General features: G+C 41.0%; 4 protein-coding genes across 4 annotated transcripts; all 4 read left to right on the top strand.

Moving 5' to 3' along the window:
• The first annotated feature begins 2,733 nt into the window (after positions 1-2,733).
• LOC106567368 (C-type natriuretic peptide 3-like) lies at positions 2,734-3,872 on the top strand. Its single transcript, XM_014136529.3, has 3 exons — positions 2,734-2,902; positions 3,064-3,376; positions 3,541-3,872. Exons 1-2 carry the CDS (start codon positions 2,813-2,815, stop codon positions 3,367-3,369), a joined length of 396 nt encoding a protein of 131 aa, XP_013992004.2. The 5' UTR covers positions 2,734-2,812; the 3' UTR covers positions 3,370-3,376; positions 3,541-3,872.
• Positions 3,873-11,464: 7,592 nt separating this feature from the next.
• On the top strand, positions 11,465-13,182 carry LOC106567366 (ventricular natriuretic peptide). The gene is made up of 3 exons (XM_014136527.3): positions 11,465-11,656; positions 11,880-12,189; positions 12,741-13,182. The coding sequence occupies exons 1-3, from the start codon at positions 11,546-11,548 to the stop codon at positions 12,767-12,769; spliced, it is 450 nt and encodes a 149-aa protein (XP_013992002.1). The 5' UTR covers positions 11,465-11,545; the 3' UTR covers positions 12,770-13,182.
• A 1,664-nt stretch (positions 13,183-14,846) lies between these two features.
• On the top strand, positions 14,847-15,778 carry LOC106567367 (brain natriuretic peptide). Its single transcript, XM_014136528.3, has 3 exons — positions 14,847-15,021; positions 15,168-15,462; positions 15,646-15,778. Exons 1-3 carry the CDS (start codon positions 14,902-14,904, stop codon positions 15,660-15,662), a joined length of 432 nt encoding a protein of 143 aa, XP_013992003.1. The 5' UTR covers positions 14,847-14,901; the 3' UTR covers positions 15,663-15,778.
• Positions 15,779-19,152: 3,374 nt separating this feature from the next.
• On the top strand, positions 19,153-20,752 carry LOC100136387 (cardiac hormone). The gene is made up of 2 exons (NM_001123545.2): positions 19,153-19,278; positions 19,667-20,752. The coding sequence occupies exons 1-2, from the start codon at positions 19,153-19,155 to the stop codon at positions 19,997-19,999; spliced, it is 459 nt and encodes a 152-aa protein (NP_001117017.1). The 3' UTR covers positions 20,000-20,752.
• Positions 20,753-20,983: the final 231 nt, after the last annotated feature.

Genomic DNA, 20,983 nt, shown 5'->3' with positions numbered 1-20,983 from the left:
ATAGTCCCCGCGATATGCAACTGACTCACACAGTCAGTTAGGAAAGCAAAGGCTAGCTTCTTCAAAATGAAATTTGCATCCTGCAGCACTAATTCCAAAAAGTTTTGGGACACAGTAAAGTCCATGGAGAATAAGAGTACCTCCCCCCAGCTGCCCACTGCACTGAGACTAGGAACCACTGTCACCACTGATAAATCCACGATAATTGAGAATTTCAATAAGCATTTCTCTACGGCTGGCCATGCTTTCCACCTGGCTACCCCAACCCCGACCAACTGCTCTGCACCCACCGCAGCAACTGGCCCGAGCCCCCACCCCCCCACTCCCCCACCCCCCCCCCCCCCCCACTTCTCCTTCATCCAAATCCAGACAGCTGATGTTCTGAAAGAGCTGCAAAATCTGGATCCCTACAAATCAGCTGGGCTAGACTAGCTAGTTAGCGGGGTGTGTGCTAATAGCGTTTCAATTGGTGACGTCACTCGCTCTGAGACCTTGATGTAGTTGTTCCCCTTGCTCTGCAAGGGCCGCGGCTTTTGTGGAGCGATGGGTAACGATGCTTCGTGGGTGTCAGTTGTTGAGGTGTGCAGAGGGTCCCTGGTTCGAGCCCAGGTAGGGGCGATGAGAGGGACGGAAGCTATACTGTTACATTGATGCTGTTGACCCGGATCACTGGTTGCTGCGGAAAAGGAGGAGGTCAAAAGGGGGGTGAGTGTAACCGATGTGAAATGGCTAGCTAGTTAGCGGGTTGCCCACTAATAGCGTTTCAATCGGTGACGTCACTCGCTCTGAGACCTTGAAGTAGTTTTTCCCCTTGCTCTGCAAGGGCCGCATTTTTTTGTGGCGCGATGGGTAACGATGCTTCGAGGGTGGCTGTTGTCGATGTGTGCAGAGGGTCCCTGGTTCGAGCCCAGGTTAGGGCGAGGAGAGGGACGGAAGCTATACTGTTACACCTTATCTCAGCTCACTGGTCACCATATCAACACCCACCTGTAGCACACACTCCAGCAGGTATATTTCACTGGTTATCCCCAAAGCTAACACATCCTTTGGCTGCCTTTCCTTCCAGTTCTCTGCTGCCAGTGACTGGAACGAATTGCAAAAATCACTGAAGTTGGAGATTTATATCTCCCTCACTAACTTTAAGCGTCAGCTGTCAGAGCAGCTTACCGATCATTGCAGCTGTACACAGCCCATCTGTAAATAGCCCATCCAACCAACCACCTACCTCATCCCCATATTTGTTTTTCTGCTCTTTTGCACACCAGTATTTCTACTTGCACATCCTCATCTGCACATATATCACTCCAGTAAATTGTAATTACTTCGCCACTATTGGCCTATTTATTGCCTTACCTCCTTACTTCATTTGCACACACTTTATACAATTTTTTTTTATTGTGTATTTGACTGTATGATTGTTTATCCCATGTTTTTGTCGTACTGCTTTGCTTTATCTTAGCCAGGTCGCAGTTGTAAATGAGATCTTGCAAATATACAAATAAAAAGTCCTCAGAAACATGCGTCTTCTCCCTTCAGACGACAATTGCACTCTGACCTGAGTGGGCAGGTGCAGTGTCCAGATGCGCATTTCCAAGCACTCTGATTGGTTGGGAATGGCAGGGCTATGATGGGTGAGGGATAATTTAGGTAGGCTGAGCAGCCAAACTAACGGGACTTAAGGGAAACTGAAGGGACTGTGAGGGGAAGTTGGGTAGAGAAGAGAACAGCCTTTTTTACAGGTATTATGACTCATACTGTGGTACTCTATATGAGAGCCATCTGGCGATCTCAATACATGTTCTTAGTTTCAAGGTACAGTATTTTATGTAGACTTCACATGTTTTTCTGGCTTCTTGATTGACACTGGTTGGATAAATAGAAGAATGTTTGTGACAAAGAGAGGGAGAGAAACAAAAACTCTTACTGAGTATCTATTTATGGTTATAATGAGTACAGGTGTGAGGAGGACAGGAGAGGAAAAGAAGAGATAAGACGAGTAGAGTAGAGAATAAAAAACTAAGAGAAGAGAGGAGGATATCATCACTGCATCTTCATTGACAGGGATCCAGGGTGAGTTAGATAGATGTAACAAGCCAGCAGTAACTAGTGTCACTCGACATGCTTCATTACAAGTATGTCAAAACAACTTGTGCAAGGATGTAAACCATTCAATCCTGTGGATGAGATGACTAAACTTATCAAAAGAATTGTAATAGAGTTTTGGGAACTCTCAATGCCGAATAGGAAAATATTATATACACATATCTATTGTCTCTGAGCAGGTCTTGGATATCACTTTTCTATTAAAGGTAAAAATAGACTGAAAAAGGACACTGTGATAAGTTGTCAAACATTCATATGTAATTAATGTTTCCTCAGACATCCACTCACTTGAAATGAATTGAATAATATGGGAAGAAACTTTTTTATTCAAGGTCATCACAAACCAGCATCATCTGAAATGAATCGCAGAGACCTGTCCACCTGAAACGTTTAGCTTGAAGTATAGCCACCTTTCTGCCTCTCTTGGTATGGCGATATGGGTAATTGGGTAGAGCCCTCTTAGCGTTACAGTTTTAAGCCTATTATGTGTCAATTGACGTAAAGCTTCCAGTTAAATGAACTACACCCCCACGGCATTGTCTCACCTCTCTAGATTAGTCACGGACCACGGTTAATGTTTTCTTGGGCCTCCGTAACGAAACGCCACAGATATAAATGCGCACCTGGTGACGTCTTGTTGCCAAAGGAGAACAGGCAAGGCGAACGATTTGGTCTACCTACAGAGCAAAGGGGAGAAGACGAACTACAGATGAAAATGATTTCAAATATCACATTTGGCTGTTTATCCGCGCTTGTACTTCTGAACTTGGTAGGAGCCAAACCCGTGTCCAACCTGCAGGTAAACTGGTGCATCATGCGCAAAACTTTCGATCATTACATTTTTTGCAGTTCTTCTTATTCCACCAATTCCCATAGATGTTTATTTTAGTTGATGGAAGACTGTTTAAAGTGGCCTTAAGTGACATTGTGACTAATGATTCCATGTTTTCTCTCAATTAGAGCGTGATACGGCTTCTGGAGGAGGAAAGAAATGTACCATATTACGTGTCGGAGGAGAGGGAGGTGGATGGGAAAGAGTTGAATACAGAGAAGGCAGCCTTCACGGCGGGAGTGGTGCGTCCTTGGGACTCCGAAGACGCAAGGAATTCCGCGCTGGCGGGAAAGGAGAACGCAATTGCGCGTCTTCTCAATTACATTATGAAGACCCCCAAGCACCAGTGGAGCCGGTTCAAGAAGGGTGGACTGAGAAGCTGCTTCGGCGTCAGGCTAGAGAGAATTGGGTCATTCAGCGGGCTTGGATGCTAAAGGACAGGTACGCTTATCCACTGCGTCAATCCAACCGATGGATTCTCCATTTAAATTGTAGGCTATGTTGGTGTTGAATTGATATTAACATCTCACTTGTTTGAACCATCAAATGAATACATGCAATATTGTTTCTCAAGACCGGCTCCATGTTTTGTGTTGTTTGTACAGGTTTTACTGGCTGTTGATCAGAGCCCAAGAAACAACCATTACTTGAACTATTCGACCAGGATGAACCTCTTCAACTCAGAAAGTATTGACAGAGTTTACAATGGCGTTTGTGATGAGATTTATTTAAATATGTGGTTTGCATTTGGCATATTGAATTGTTCTTATTTTAGAACTGTACAGACGAATTTTAATTTTCAAATGAACATCAAACATGTGGCTCTTGATATAATATATTATTGTTGTAGGCTATGTATTTATCTAAGTCTATTTATTTTCTTGAGGATACTAAGAGACAGCAGATTGCACGATTAATTAAATCTTTTGCATAATAAGTTTCTCTTATTTTTACAATCTTTGTCTGGCATACCGAGACTTCCGACACTTCACTTACTTCAGTGAGGAGAGTGTATGTTTCTGATAATAAGTTCTCATAGGCTTATCTCTCGAATAACATCCCTAATGGTTGATTTTTATATGATTTTGATCCTACTGAGTGAGTTACTAAACATTAGGCTATGCGAGGTAGAAAGCCATATAACACAGCGGGATATTGGGAGGGCCCTTGACCATCCACATGCCAACATCCTCATCATAATTCCCACCATATATAATTTGTATTTAAAGGTTGTTACACAGGATTTTTATAAAAACCTCCATTGTAATTTCAGAAAATGTCCATAATATATCGGGCGCTAATAGTGGAACGATAGCGTTTCACAGTATTACTTACCCGCCAGTGTTGCGATTGGCTGTGATATTTGACCGTTGATTTCTCCCGCGAGAGCCACATCTGTTGTCAAACTGGAAAAGCGGTTCTGACTTTGTAGCTATGTTATCTAGTGGAAATCGCCAATTTCATGCTTGCAGAAATGTTCACTTCATTTCAGTTTATGTGAGAAAATAACGCAGAATCGTGTAGGTTTTCATTGTGACATTCAAATATTTTCAATAAAACAAAGTTTAAGTTGTTTGAAGCTGGTGAACCAAAACCGAAAGTAACTTTTGTTTTGGTCCATCAGCTTCAAACAACTATAAACATGATATTTTTGTCGGTGAAAACAGTGGCGAAAATCTGATATCAACTTTGGAGGGGACAATTACATGACATTTTCTCAAGAGCAATTCCTGAGGGGGACACCAAAAGCAGTGCTGCAACACATAGCCTACATTGTAATATGGTAAATGTATATTGATGAACCAAAGAAATAAGGTGTTTGCCGTACTCCTAACTACCGGTACCCAAAACTACACAACTAATCACAACAGCAATACCATTGCCTTTAACAAATCTTAGTTCAGTCACCAGTTTAAGTTGAGAGTGGGGGTATCCATGGCATTTTCCAATTATGTTCCTATTTTACAAGTAAAAAAAATGGAGAACCTTTCATAATGTTGCCAAACAAAGACTCAACGAACTTACCTGAGACTCCCTGTCTCTGCCAGTCTGTCCCTGCATATCTGTCCCCAACTCTGCTGTCTGTGTGCCATCTGTTGCCTGCTCTGCCTAATGACATCATTGTGAAACATTTCCATTAGAATTTCATTTCTTTCTTATGAACGTTTTATCAACTAGTCTTTGAGATATTAGGCTACTAGGGTTCTTACTTTGCGTTTTGGTGTACTGAAAAATACTCTGATGTCCGTCTTTTATTTTTCTGCCATTTTTCTACCTGGCTGGCTGGCTACACACACACACACAGTGTGTAGGTTATTTACAGTAGGAGATGGGCTTCTATCATCTTATCTTTTATCATTCTATTTGGGCTTCGATCTAAAAAGGTAGCTAGCAAATGTGAAACGGATTAAAATGACAAGAGTTGACAGCTGTATGAGTTCACCATTTACACAACATATGCTGCAACCTTTTGTAATTTTAATAGTTTGTTTCATATTGGCTGGCTTCCAACAATAGCTGAATTTGCAAAGCTGGCGAGCACCAATTCCGTTTCAGTGGTGTTTGCTATAATCTTTGCTACCCGGGTTAAATAAAAGTGAAATAAAATAAATAAATAAAAGTTCCCTTGCGACAATTTAGCTTTGTACCGAGACCATTAAATATATTTAAGACAATGGTAGAAGAGAGTGTAGTTCTGTTCAGTTTATTGCTAACCTTATCACAGGGACTTTGAAGCACTAATTTACATCATCTGCATGCTGATCTTGGAATAAACTGACGATAGCAAAGATTCCATCTTTGACGAGGCCACATAAATGGAATAGGTACTAGCTAGCTTAATAGTTCATATTTGCGCGCTAGCTCTGCATATTCAGCTAGTGTGTGTGCGCGATGGACTGGATTAACCTCACGTCAGTTACGTTCATTGAGTGCCTTTCAGACAGTAGACACGACCCCTCTGTTACCTTGCCAACTAAGGAACTGGCAGTGGATCAAACCATTGTGAGGCAAAGGGTGGGGGGGGGTCGCAATCTTTTGAAACTTAAAAACGCGCTATTAAGTGTCTATAAATCAGCACAATTGCTTTCATTGCGTATTATTAATATTATTTAAATTACATAGTTATGTTTCAGTGATATATTGGGGGGCAAATCATATTTTTCCCAGGATGGGGGGGTCGTGTCCCCCCCGGGATTTCCGCCCCTGGGTGAAAATATATTTTACATGAGTTTGATGGTACAATAATTCCCTACATCAGTGGTTCCCAAACTTTTTATAGTCCTGTACCCCTTCAAACATTCAACCTCCAGCTGCGTAACCCCTCTAGCACCAGGGTCAGCACACTCTAAAAAAATGTTTTCCATTGTTAGCCTACCACATACACACTATATGATACATTTCTTAAACATTTTTGTCACAACCCGGCTCATGGGAAGTGAGATAGAGCTCTTATAGGACCAGGGCACAAATAATAATATAATAATCCTTAATTTTGCTCTTATTTAGCCATCTTACATATAAAACTTTATTTGTTCATCGGAAATTGTGAATAACTCACCACAGGTTAATGAGAGGGGTGTGCTTGAAAGGATATACATAACTCTGCAATGTTGGGTTGTGTTGGAGAGAGTCTCAGTCTTAAATCATTTTCCACACACAGTTTGTGCCTGTATTTAGTTTTCATGCTAGTGAGGGCAGAAAATCCACTCTCACATAGGTACGTGGTTGCAAAGGGCATCAGTGTCTTAACAGCGTGATTTGCCAAGGCAAGATACTCTGAGAAATCTGGCAGTGTCTTCTGATTAAATTACATTTCCACAGAACTGCTTGTTACAACTTCGATTAGAATCTCTTGTTCAGATATCGGTAAGTGGACTGGAGGCAGGGAATGAAAGGGAAAACAAATCCAGTTGTTTGTGTCATCCGTATCGGGAAAGTACCTGCGTAATTGCGACTCCGGGATGCTGGCATTCTAGGCAGAGTTCCTCTGTCCAGTGTCTGTTTTTTTTTTGCAAATCTTAATCTTTTCTTTTTATTGGCCAGTCTGAGATATGGCTTTTTCTTTGCAACTCTGCCTAGAAGGCCAGCATCCCGGAGTCGCCTCTTCACTGTTGACGTTGAGACTGGTGTTTTGCGGGTACTATTTAATGAAGCTGCCAGTTGAGGACTTGTGAAGAGTCTATTTCTCAAACTAGACACTAATGTACATGTCCTATTGCTCAGTTGTGCACCGGGGCCTCCCACTCCTCTTTCTATTCTGGTTAGAGACAGTTTGCTCTGTTCTGTGAAGGGAGGAGTACAGAGCGTTGTACGAGATCTTCAGTTTCTTGGCAATTTCTCTCATAGAATAGCCTTCATTTCTCAGAACAAGAATAGACTGACAAGTTTCAGAAGAAAGTTATTTATTTCTGGCTATTTTGAGCCTGTATTCGAACCCACAAATGCTGATGATCCTGATACTCAACTAGTCTAAAGGCCAGTTGTATTGCTTCTTTAAACAGGACAACAGTTTTCAGCTGTGCTAACATAATTGCAAAAGGGTTTTCTAATGATCAATTAGCCTTTTAAAATGATCAACTTGTATTAGCTAACACAACGTGCCATTGGAACACAGGAGTGATGGTTGCTGATAATGGGCCTCTGTACGCCTTTGTAGATATTCCATAAAAAAATCTGCCGTTTCCAGCTGCAATAGTTAATTACAACATTAACAATGTCTACACTGTATTTCTGATCAATTTGATGTTATTTTAATGGACAAAAACAAAATGTGCTTTTTTTTCCAAAAACAAGGACATTTCTAAGTGACCCCAAACTTTTGAACAGTAGTGTAGGTGAACCCCAAATCAATGTAGTTTACATTTACATTTAAGTCATTTAGCAGACGCTCTTATCCAGAGCGACTTACAAATTGGTGCATTCACCTTATAATATCCAGTGGAACAACCACTTTACAATAGTGCATCTAAATCTTTTAAGGGGGGGTTAGAAGGATTACTTTATCCTATCCCAGGTATTCCTTAAAGAGGTGGGGTTTCAGGTGTCTCCGGAAGGTGGTGATTGACTCCGCTGTCCTGGCGTCGTGAGGGAGCTTGTTCCACCATTGGGGTGCCAGAGCAGCGAACAGTTTTGACTGGGCTGAGCGGGAACTGTGCTTCCTCAGAGGTAGGGAGGCGAGCAGGCCAGAGCTGGATGAACGCAGTGCCCTTGTTTGGGTGTAGGGCCTGATCAGGGCCTGAAGGTACGGAGGTGCCGTTCCCCTCACAGCTCCGTAGGCAAGCACCATGGTCTTGTAGCGGATGCGAGCTTCGACTGGAAGCCAGTGGAGAGAGCGCCTCTTCGATGGTCCAACGTCCCTGTCTGTCGTTCGGTGCTTTCCCGGGTAAGGGTGCAGTAGCTCTTCAGCTGCACCAGATTCACAACTGTCTGTGTCCATGCTAGCTGGGCTAACAACAAATGTAGAATTACGGATGCTAGCATTGGATGTGCTCGTGGAAGCAGAACAACTTGTGTAGTCGACAGGTGCAGGTGTAGTACTGCTGGTAGTAGCAGTACTACCAGTAGAGCTGGTATGTGTCTCTATGGGCTCGGGCCTTACTTAACCATTTATCCATTCTCGAGCAAAAGGAATGAGCAGCAGCTACGTTTGGCAACATACGGACCTAGTGGAAATCCCATGAGAGAGCACTTTGATTGGATGTTAATTATTTGACTAGACTACCTGTATTTGACATTGTGTTGTTATTTCGCTGAACACTAGACTGTTTAATTTTATTTTTGGCAGTGAAACGAGGCTACTCAGGTGAGAAAAAAACCTCACCCAAATGTATAGCCCCATTGGAAAATATAAATGGACTGTATTTTTTTTAAAATGTTTTTATTTTTATTTTCTATGTGAATCACATTTTTCTTTGGTGTACCCCCAACAGCATTGGTGTACCCCAGTTTGGGAATACCTGCCCTAGATTGTGTGAGAGTACAAGCACTGAATAAACTTAAATTGAACAGTGTAGAATTTTAGAAATCAGGAAATGACAGAACGATTTCCACTAGATAACACAGCCACAAAGCCAGAACCGCTTTCCTAGTTTGACAACAGATGCCGCCAATCACAACACTGTCAGGTAAATAATACTGTGAAACACTATCATTCCACTATTAGTGCCAGATATACGCACAGTGTACATTACAAAACATTAAGAATACCTTCCTATTATTGAGTTGCACCTGTCCTTTTGCCCTCAGAACAGCCTCAATTCATAGAGGTATGGACTCTACAAAGTGTTGAAAGCATTCCAGAGGGATGCTGGCCCATGTTGACTCCAATGCTTCCCACTGTTGTGTCAAGTTGGCTGGATGTCCTTTGGGTGGTGGACTGCTGAGCATGAAAAACCCAGTAGCCTTGCAGTTCTCGAAACAAACAAGTGTGCCTGGTACCTACTACCACATACCTTGTTCAAAGACATTTCAATCTTTTGTCTTGCCCATTCACCCTCTGAATGGCACACATACACAATCCATGTCTCAACAGTCTCAATGCTTAAAAATCATTGTGTACAGACGTGGCCAAAAGTTTTGAGAATGACACAAATATTAATTTCCACAAACTTTGCTGCTTCAGTGTCTTTAGATAGATATCTTTGTCAGATGTTACTATGGAATACTGAAGTATAATTACAAGCATTTCATAAGTGTCGAAGGCTTTTATTGACAATTACATGAAGTTGATGCAAAGAGTGAATATTTGCTGTGTTGACCCCTCTTTTTCAAGACCTCTGCAATCCACCCTGGCATGCTGTCAATTAACTTCTGGGCCACATCCTGACTGATGGCAGCCCATTCGTGCATAATCAATGCTTGGAGTTTGTCAGAATTTGTGGGTTGTTGTTTGTCCACCCACCTCTTGAGGATTGACCACAAGTTCTCAATGGGATTAAGGTCTGGGGAGTTTCCTGGCCATGGACCCAAAATATTGATGTTTTGTTCCCAGAGCCACTTAGTTATCACTGTTGCCTTATGGCAAGGTGCTCCATCATGCTGGAAAAGGCATTGTTCGTCACCAAACTGTTCCTGGATGGTTGGGAGAAGCTGCTCTCGGAGGATGTGTTGGCACCATTCTTTATTCATGGCTGTGTTCTTAGGCAAAACTGTGAGTGAGCCCACTCCCTTGGCTGAGAAGCAACCCCACACATGAATGGTCTCAGGATGCTTTACTGTTGGCATGACACAGGACTGATGGTAGCCCTCACCTTGTCTTCTCCGGACAAGCTTTTTTCCGGATGCCCCAAACAATTGGAAAGGGGATTCATCAGAGAAAATGACTTACCCCAGTCCTCAGCAGTCCAATCCCTGTACCTTTTGCAGAATATCAGTCTGTCCCTGATGTTTTTCCTGGAGAAGTGGCTTCTTTGCTGCCCTTCTTGACACCAGGCCATCCTCCAAAAGTCTTCGCCTCACACCTGCCTGCTGCCATTCCTGAGCAAGCTCTGTACTAGTGGTGCCCCGATCCCGCAGCTGAATCAACTTTAGGAGACGGTCCTGGCGCTTGCTGGACTTTCTTGGGCACCCTGAAGCCTTCTTCACAACAATTGAACCGCTCTCCTTGAAGTTCTTGATGATCTGATAAATGGTTGATTTAGGTGCAATCTTACTGGCAGCAATGTCCTTGCCTGTGAAGCCCTTTTTGTGCAAAGCAATGATAACGGCACGTGTTTCCTTGCAGGTAACCATGGTTGACAGAGGAAGAACAGTGATTCCAAGCACCACCCTCCTTTTGAAGCTTCCAGTCTGTTATTCAAACTCAATCAGCATGACAGAGTGATCTCCAGCCTTGTCCTTTTCAACACTCACACCTGTGTTAACGAGAGAATCACTGACATGATGTCAGCTGGTCCTTTTGTGGCAGGGCTGAAATGCAGTGGAAATGTTTTTTGGGGTTTCAGTTCATTTGCATGGCAAAGAGGGACTTTGCAATTAATTGCAATTCATCTGATCATTCTTCATAACATTCTGGAGTATATGTAAATTGCCATCATGCAAATTGCCATCATACAAACTGAGGCAGAAGTCTTTGTGAAAATTAATATTTGTGTCATTCTCAAAACTTTACTGTACATACAAAGAGCACAATACATAGAAAACAATCACAATGGTCAACAACATTTCCTCAATCAGAGCTTTAAACTCAACAAGCGATACCATATAGCGATGAGAAGCCTATTGCAACCTCCTTCTCACCATCCTCCACCTACTCTTCTTCATCATCCCTCATCCTCCTCTCACCCCCAAAAACACGACACCGAATACTTAGGCTACGATTGATTCTAGAGCACATAACCATCTTTAGTCCAAATAATGGTCTAAACTAAATCTTATCTTAAAAAGGAAGTCGGTCCGGGCACCGCACACAACCAGGCTCCCTTATCACTTACTGTCAAGGCAATGGAATGTCAAGCTGAATTCTGTCATAACATGCAGTCCTTCATAAGTAGGCCTACTGTCCAAAGCACGGCGCTCTATATAAAAAGGCGACCTGGTCATCCCGTCATTAAAACACTGAACGGGACATCTGAGACGCCTCAAAAAGACAGCGGGGGGATCGTTATTGGAATGGCGAAATTGCATATTTTCCTTGGATATATCATATTAATAACGACACTCAGTGTGAGCTGTGGAACTCCATATGCCAGAAGGAATGTTCAAGAGTTGGAAAATCTGAAGGTAAGACACCCTACTACAGTAAGAACCAGCTCAGAAACATAAAATAGAAAATCAAGTACATTTGAGTTCTTAGAATTGTTTAATTTCTGCAGATTTATAACAACTTTTAACTGGTGACATAGCGCATATATTCTATAGCATCTATAAGTTCTATTAAAATCACCTTTCAAAGTAATGTGTTATGATCATGTGACATTAATACATGCCATTTGTTCACTTATAGGACCTGATCCAGCGGCTCGAGGACAAGTTGACCGTTAACGAGGAAAATTACGTCTATCCATCTGAGTCTGAGGATGTGGACACAGCTGAGATGGAGGACATTGAGAACTCGCCCACGGCGATCCGGGGGCAGGAAGAGAGAATGATCATGAACACACCCAACAGAATTGCCCCCGAAAGCCTTGTGGTGTCACGCCTGAAAGATCTCATCGGTTTGACAAAGACGGCCAAATCGTTCAACAGCTGTTTCGGTAATCGGATTGAGAGAATCGGCTCGTGGAGCGGACTGGGGTGCAATAACGTCAAGACTGGTACATCTTTTACGGCAATAACTTGAGTGGAATGCCTTAAAAAAAATACAAATCTGCTCAAGAATGTAGTAGGCTACGATTTAGACAGTCAGCCCTAATCTTGTTTCCAGTAATTGGTATTTTGACCAATAACATCTGCCCTTTTCACATCAGATCTTTTTTAGCACTAACCTGACTCAACCCAAAAGGCCAATTAGTTTAAAAAAAAAAATATCAGAATTGGGCTGCCTGTCTAAACACAGCCTTTGGGTAGAAAAAGTACATAGGGCATAATTTGCTGCTAAAATGTATGCATAAAATGTATTGGTTTTACGCACGCAGAATAGATTATACGCATAGCTCTGCCTATTGTAAAATAGAATATAAAGGTTGTTACAAGATCACACACTCATCAATATTAAGTCCTTTATATTATTGTACTCAAGAAAGGGCTGTATTCATTTTTGATCCAATTTAAGGCTATATGACTTGAACGTATGCTTGGTGATGTTTGGCTAATTTAAAAATGAATTAAACAGTGATCATTACATTCTTTTCATTTGTATTTGCAGGTAACAAGAAGAGAATATTTGGGAACTGAAGAACAATGTAGGCTACCCATTCATGGACATCACGAAACTGTGTCATGTCTGACCTCTGTGGAAATCTCCTTCCCATTATGGAGAATTCATTTTTTTTCTGTCAAATAATATATTTATTTGATAAACTAACGTATATTAAATAATTTTGATATTAAAACATACAAAATTAAATCTCTTAATTTCAGTGTTGGCATGTTTCTAGACTTGGTCAGTGAGAATTAGACATATGCATATTTGATTTCTACTACGAAAAAGGAATATATGGTTCTAATTGCACTCCAGAAATAGCCGATATAACGCATTTGTTATGTTGGACGCCTGTACAGTATTGTTCACTTGTGTGTATAAAATCAATGTATATGTTTGTTTATGTTGGGAGATGGTATTATTTATAATAAACTATTAGATATAGAACACTTTGTTTTCTTGTCATCAACATATATTTATTATGAATTCAAGACATTATAGCCTACCAGTTGTCACATTAGGCTAGTTGTTGCACAGAGAGAAAGACAATGAGAGAAATTCAAGACATACTGACAATGAACTACTTCAATTCAAATAGTTTATGGACTAAACCAGCTCTGCAATGCCAGCACATTAGGTTCAAATATGATATATTATTATAAGAAAACGAATTATCAACAATATTTAGCATTCTTGTAGTCAAGTAATATGACACAGTTAACGAATTTATTCCCATCATAAGCTCAACTATTGTCATTGAACCAAAACATTGGAAAGACTCCCATTGTTTATTGTAAAAAAGAAAGTTATTGACACTCTACAAAAGTCAATGTAAGTTCAGGAACAAGAATGTGGCAGATGCAGTAGCCTATATTCCACATCGATATAACACAATAAAAAAAAATGTAAACTGGCAACATTAAAATCAGGCAGGTCTGTAGAGAGAGCATTACCCCAGGGCCCAGCACACACCCCACCTTAGAGACACACACACACACACACACACACACACACACACACAAACACACACACACACACACACAGGTTGAGATGGTTATGTGAATCCAACATATACATTTTTAATTTGTAGACAAACTGGAATTAAGGCCAGACTAAGTCCGTGGCACAGATGGAACTATCCAAACAGAAGATACATCTCCTTCAAATGTTGATATTTGGTTGCATCGACAACCAAACACAATTCAATATCACTAAATATCATTACATTTTAAATCAACGAGTGCTTGAAATCCTATGCCTATTGTACTGTCTATTTTAGTTCAATTCTGTGTTGAATTCAAAACAATTGATGTTGATGACTTTACAAATGCTATATTAAGCCTAAATAGTATCATTGATGATTGATACATTTTGGTTGTGTTTCATTTGCTCTGTTAATAAGCCTACACTTTGGAATGACTTTGATAGCAACAGTGACTATTTCATTTTTAAGTGGATGTCTCTTAACAATCATTCTCAAGATAGCACATTGGTAATAGTCAGTGATAAATGTCCTAGCTAAGCGGGCTGGGCTTGGTTAAAACTGTAGATGGGAGACCAAAGAGTAGGTGAAGATAGATCAGTTCTCCAGTAGGTGTTGCCCAGCCTATTGTTTTTGTTTCTAATAGTGGATTACGTTTAAAATCTGACGTTGTCACGATACATTGACAAATTAAATTGACTCAACCAGTTTGTGCCCAGTGGGATGTGGTTTAGTGAGAACTTGATAATTGCTTAATAATTAATATATCAGCACTTTTAGAAGTCTAATATTAAACAAGGCGCAAGGTCTGTCCTCAATGCTAGACAGCGGCCCACTGTTGGCAAGGCTTAGCCTATGACTTTCAGTAGGCTACTCAATGTGAAAAATCTCTTACAATATGCAAGCCAATTTATGAACGTATGTTTCCAAACAAAGGATTGAACTGACTAGGTCATGGGTATGCCCTATTATCTAGGAAGACAATGCTTTAAAAGGAGTCATTTCCGACAGCTAGTGTTATCACAAATCAGGTGTCGGCATGTAACAACAATTCTTTGCATAACTGTGCGTGTCAGACTAGATATAAAATACCCTGGCGTAGGTGTGTAGAAACAACGACAATTGAATTGCAAGGAAAACAAGCTTTACACACAACTTCAACTTCGCTGAAGAAAGAGAATAATGCAGCTCTCCAACAGTCCTCTTTTTGGACTTGTTCTCCTGTTCTTAAATCTGCCGCTGAGCAGCACATATCCTGTCTACAACGGGTTACTGACCAATGATGACATGGAGGTCTTAAATGTGAGTCCCTTTTAGGCTATACAGCCTCATATTTTCCTTTGAGGGAGGTCTTGTTCCAGACATATGAAGTACTTTATAATCCCTAGACGTTGAAGCCCAAGGATATCGTTAAAACTGTTTGTTCAAACTTGTTTTTGACATTGCAGGTACTTCTCCATCGACTTCAAAAGTCCTTTCCTGAGCGGAGTGAGGTTGAGCGAGTCTCCACAGAAAAGTTGGACGATGTCACTCCTGAAGACATGGCAATGGTTGCAGAGGATGAGAGAGAGCAACCACAAACAAGACTGGACAAAGCCGCCATAAGAGAGTTCCTATCAGCTCGGGACCTGAAAACTGTCCGAAACGACTCAAGATCAAAGAGATACTCGGGCTGCTTCGGGCAAAGGATGGACCGAATCGGCTCAATGAGCTCTCTTGGATGCACCACGGTTGGCAAACACAGTGAGTTTAGTTCAGTTTGAGATGGTATAGGCTACTGTGCATCAGATACAATCTCTTAACCAAATAGTGTCCAAGTAGTTCACTCTAAAACAGTGTGTATAAGTTGTCTGATATCCATTGTGAGAGTTCTAATGTTGAGAAACAAACTTATGTTGGTTAATATCTTGTTTTCTCTATTTTCAGATGCAAAGACAAGATGAAGTCTTACACAACCTGGAACAGCAACGTCATTACTTACCAAATGGTATTCTTATTTATAGGCTATATGCTACCTATTTATTTTATTAGATTTATTGAACTTTGTTTATTGCCAATATATTTATTTGAACTGATGTAAGATGGTGTCATGGTGTACAATAAATGTTTACAACTGCGCATAAAACATTGTTTTGACTGGTTACTTTCATACCATCCACTAAGAATAATAATAAATTATTGCAAATTACAGAATGCCTTAGTCATTATAAGCTCAGGCTGAATATTCAATGAGGACAATAATGAGATGTTTGCCTAAACCTTGGGGTCGCATTCATAGATCTATCATACTCCAAATTGAGTCAGGTGCATGCATCAATTGGGATGACATAACCATAGCATACTAACTCACAACAGACCCTTAGGCTACAGAGTGACCCTAACAAGACAATTAACCCTCACAGAACAATAAATTACGAGAGAAGCAAAGAAAAACTACTTGGCGCAAAGTAAAATCACAAGGAATAAACCTCAAAGCTAAGGTTTGCTTCAAGGCCGTCTTCGGCACAGAGCAGACTACTGTTATTTCAGCACTACGGAGAGAGAATGTTCAGAATAGGCTACCATTCTGCGAAACAGTCCAGACGTACACTACATGACTAAAAGTTTGTGGACACCTGCTCATTGAACATCTTATTCCAAAATCATGTGCTGACGTTGCTTCCAGAGGCAGTTTGGAACTCGGTATTGAGTGATGCTAACGAGGACAGACGATTTATAAACGATACGCGCTTCAGCAGTCCCATTCTGTAAGCTTGTGGAGCCTACCACTTTGTGGCTGAGCCGTTGTTGCTCCTAGACGTTTCCACTTCACAATAACAGCACTTACAGTTGACCAGGGCAGTTCTGGTAGGGCAGAAATGTTACGAACTGACTTGTTGGGAAGGATGAATCCTATGACGGTGCCACGTTGAAAGTCACTGAGCTCTTCAGTAATGCCATTCTACTGCCAATGTTTGTCTATGGAGATTGCATGGCGGTGTGCTCAATTGTATACATCTGTCAGCAACGGGTGTGGCTGAAATAGCCGAATCCACTAATACAGTACCAGTCAAAAGTTTGGACACCTACTCATTTAAAGGTTTCTTTATCTTTACTATTTTCTACATTGTAGAATAATAGTGAAGACATCAAAACTCTGAAATAACACATATGGAATCACGTTGTAACCAAATTTTTTTTAATTTTATATTTGAAATTCTTCAAAGTAGCCACCCTTTGCCTTGATGACAGCTTTGCACATTCTTGGCATTCGCTCAACCAGCTTCATGAGGTAGTCACCTGGAATGCATTTCAATTAACAGGTGTGCCTTGTTAAAAGTTAATTTGTTGAATTTCTTTCCTTCTTAATACATTTAAGCAAAATCAGTTGAGTTGTGACAAGGTAGGGGTGGTATACAGAAAATAGCCCTATTTGATAAAAGACAAAGTCCATATTATGGCAAGAACAGCTCAAATAAGCAAAGAGAAACGACAGTCCATCATTACTTTAAGACTTGAAGGTCAGTCAATGCAGAAAATTTCAAGAACTTTGAAAGTTTCTTCCAATTGCCTCATTCATCCCCCCTCCTCTCCCCTGTAACTATTCCCCAGGTTGTTGCTGTAAATGAGAATGTGTTCTCAGTCAACTTACCTGGTAAAATAAGGGTAAAATAAAACATTTAAAAGTGCAGTCACAAAAACCATCAAGCTCTATGATGAAATTGGCTCTCATGAGGGCCGCCACAGGAAAGGAAGACCCAGAGTTAGTTATGATGTCCAATTCATCCCAAAGGTGTTCAATGGGGTATTTTAGAAAAATAAAATAAAAAACCCTGAATGAGTAGGTGTCCAAACTTTTGACTGGTACTGTACTTTTGTATATATAGTGCATTTTAGATACATAGCTTTATATGGTTAAATTATTATATGATTCACACTGTCGACCATCCCTGGACTCTGCCCAGTTCAGACCTTCCGGAAATGCACACTTCATCTCAACATTGTACCAAGTGGTGTGGGTCATCATTACTGATAACCTGACCTGTGCTTAGTTACTGTATGCTGTCCAGTGATAAGGCAGCGTTACGTTTTAGGAACGAATGACGTATTTTCACAGTAATGCCAAAAATTCTAATCACTTTATGAGTCATGAGGGTTAACGATTTGGATAGGACATGAGATAAAGGTCTCGCCTTCTTATATGGAGTCTTATATGGAGCAGCAGGCAGCCTAGTGGTTAGAGTGTTTGGTCAGTAACCGAAAGGATGCTAGATCGAAACCCCGAGTTGACAAGGTAAAAATCTGTTGTTCTGCCCCTGAACAAGGCAGTTAACCCACTGTTCCTAGGCCGTCATTGTAAATAAGAATTTGTTATTAACTGACTTGCCTAGTTTAAAAAGGTTAAATAAATTTAAAAAACAGAGCACCCAAGATTGTCATCCATATATCAGCCAATGTCCAACAACAGTCACCTTAACAGATAATTCACATGCTTTACGTTAATACTGACAGGTGGGGCTGGAAACCGTTGTCATAACATGACTTATTCACAAGTAGCGTATTGATGAGTGACTCAAATGCCACCACTCAAGGTGAATCAAGTCATTATGGCCTCTCTCTTTTGGACCATGCAAGATGATTGGAAAACTCCATGAAGGGGGTCCACACACTCAAACGAAGAGATGTAACTTTTTTAAGGATGCTTGAACCATTCTAAACTAAGCCATTATCAGTGATTCCTCAGTTTAATTTGAAGTTGTGGATTTTACACCATATAGCTAAAGGTTATTGAACGTTCAATGAGATGGTACTTAGACTTTCTAAGACTATACCAAACATGTACCTATTTATAGTGCATGTTTGCATTGTCATTATGTCTTATGTCTCAATGTACATTATGTTTGCCAAGTCGGCCAGTATGATGCAATACAAATGTACTAAAGCCTAAAACAGTATACTATTCTAACCTGGTAAGAGGTTCCATTCATAAACCGTTTTTTTGCCTACTATATATAGAGTAGCAAAACATGCTTTTAACCCACTGTGTTATAGTCAGAGTTTGGAGCGAGAGCAATTCCAAGTATTTGTGTAGTGGATGCATTCCCGACAAAGCATGCCATGTCTGAACTCAGGCCCCAAAGACCTACCATGAGTATCCACACACACACACACACACACACACACACACACACACACACACACACACACACACACACCACACACACACACACACACATCAGCCATCACCCAGCTGCCACTTAAAATTACATTTTACTAGCCACCTTATCAGACAGAGGTGTCGGAATGCACTTCAGACAATCCACAAAATGATGAGCCACTGACACCAGACCGTCTCCTCTGTATGTGTGTGTGTGTGTATGGCGTGTGTGTTGTGTCTATTTAAGAGAATGCCTGGCTAACAACTTGCCTTAGCACTAACAAACCGCAGCCTAAATGGAATCAAGAATGGTGAGGACTGCCGTCTCATGGGGACTTCTGCTCCTGCTTTGTCAACAGACGCTGGTGGCGGCCCATGTGTTGGGCAGACCATACCCTGATAGCGACTTGGCCCAATTGAAGGTAGGTAGTTACTAGTCCTCTCAGTTGATGTAGGTAGGGTACACTGATTTATTGTCCCTGGGATAATTTATAAGGAAGTTGTGTTGGATGGTGGCCCCCGAGGTGTTTGGCAACTTTTGTGATGTAATAACAGTTAGTCAGAAAGAAAATGTCTGACCTAATTTGAGCTTTTCAAAACTGTCTTTTGTGTACAATATCTAGAGTTATATTGGAATGTTTTTTTAGTATTTGAAGTTAAATAATATAGTTTTTTTTTTTAAACCTTTATGTCAATGGATTAAGGAACTTGTTTGTCTGTGATAGATGGCTCTAACAGTGCCCAGGATACTGTAACTAAATCAAGTAATGAAACATCATGATATGTCCACATAAATTCCCTGTTCTACAGAATCTACTGGAGCGATTCGAGGAGAACTTGGCTGCAGTGGCCACAGCAGATGACCCTGCAGTGGACTACGAGGGCCCCAACCCAGAGCCTGAACACAGTAAGGCTAGCCCAGAGTGGGACAGGGCCCCAGAGGCCCCACAGAGGCCTCTGCTCTCAGACGTCCGGGAGCTAGCTGCAGACGAGAGCTACAGCAGGGCCCAGAGTCAAAGGAGCCGGCTGCAGGACCTGCTCATGGCCACCAGAAGTAAAGCTATGTCCGGGTGCTTCGGAGCCAGGATGGACCGCATCGGGACCTCGAGCGGTTTAGGCTGCAGTCCTAAAAGACGTAGCTAGTCAGTTGATGTATATACAGTACACAGAAAAACACATGTAGGTGTTTTAACTTGAAAAGATGAGATCCCCCCCCCCCTTAAGTTGTCAACTTATAATCAACTAAAACAACTTACAGACCCAGTGCAGTCAAACATTTTATTTTCCAGGGTTTTAAAAATATATATTTTCACACTGAGGTTGGAATAATACTCAGACATTTTTTGAATTATGATAATGCCCCTTTAGTGTAAGAGCTGTTTGAAAAGACTGCCTGAAATTTCTGCCTGTTTTGGTGGGATGGAGTTTTAGCCTTCCCTGGTAACACCACATGCGGTAAATTGGTTGATATACCAATGAGAGCGTTCCGAACATCTCTGCCAATAACAGCACATTTTCAGATTTCCCCTCCTCACTCAGACCACTCCCAGACAGTCCCAACAAAATTCTTGCTTGAGAAATGTATCTTTGCTAAGAAGCTATTTTTGTTTATTTTCTACCATTATAATTTAAAACAATCACTGTAAGGTACTGAATTGTTACCCAGAAATGATTTGACCTTTAATAATTGAAATCATAGAGGCACATTGACTGGACCAGGCAAAGAGTACCCACCCCTCTAATGCATGCAGACAGTATTGTCAGTGGAGGAGGAGAGAGTGTGTAGAGTGACACAAAGCGTTGGTGATGTGCAAGACTAGAAGGAGGTATGTTTTGTAAATTAATTTGATCAAACTATGTATGTAGCCAATTGATTCTTTCTTGATGAATAAAAACATAATAATAATTGTTGTTGTTTCTCTATAAACTAGCCACCTATCAATGTTATGAAGTTGGCTTTAGCTAGCCAGCTAGATACGTTCCCATTCTCATAACTAGCTACCAAGCTATTTCAGGCTATCAATCAAGTTAGCGTAGCTTGTCTTACTATCTTAGCTGGCATGCCTGCTAAGGTTCGTAGACTTTAGAAAATACAAAAGTTGCTTTAATTATTAGGATATGATACTA

The sequence above is a fragment of the Salmo salar genome, chromosome 13, assembly GCF_965601325.2.
Source record: "Salmo salar chromosome 13, fSalSal1, whole genome shotgun sequence".
Classification (NCBI taxonomy): domain Eukaryota; kingdom Metazoa; phylum Chordata; class Actinopteri; order Salmoniformes; family Salmonidae; genus Salmo; species Salmo salar.
The sequence above is the reverse complement of the archived record's forward strand: the minus strand, read 5'-3'. Positions and strand labels throughout refer to the sequence as shown.

Bases quoted from the DNA above. Each gene is read 5' to 3' on its own strand.
- LOC106567368 (XM_014136529.3), top strand. From the start codon at position 2,813: ATGAAAATGATTTCAAATATCACATTTGGCTGTTTATCCGCGCTTGTA. The intron at 2,903-3,063 runs GTAAACTGGTGC...TCTCTCAATTAG, and splicing joins AACCCGTGTCCAACCTGCAG to AGCGTGATACGGCTTCTGGA.
- LOC106567366 (XM_014136527.3), top strand. From the start codon at position 11,546: ATGGCGAAATTGCATATTTTCCTTGGATATATCATATTAATAACGACA. The intron at 11,657-11,879 runs GTAAGACACCCT...GTTCACTTATAG, and splicing joins AAGAGTTGGAAAATCTGAAG to GACCTGATCCAGCGGCTCGA. The intron at 12,190-12,740 runs GTACATCTTTTA...TTGTATTTGCAG, and splicing joins GTGCAATAACGTCAAGACTG to GTAACAAGAAGAGAATATTT.
- LOC106567367 (XM_014136528.3), top strand. From the start codon at position 14,902: ATGCAGCTCTCCAACAGTCCTCTTTTTGGACTTGTTCTCCTGTTCTTA. The intron at 15,022-15,167 runs GTGAGTCCCTTT...TTGACATTGCAG, and splicing joins ATGACATGGAGGTCTTAAAT to GTACTTCTCCATCGACTTCA.
- LOC100136387 (NM_001123545.2), top strand. From the start codon at position 19,153: ATGGAATCAAGAATGGTGAGGACTGCCGTCTCATGGGGACTTCTGCTC. The intron at 19,279-19,666 runs GTAGGTAGTTAC...CCTGTTCTACAG, and splicing joins GCGACTTGGCCCAATTGAAG to AATCTACTGGAGCGATTCGA.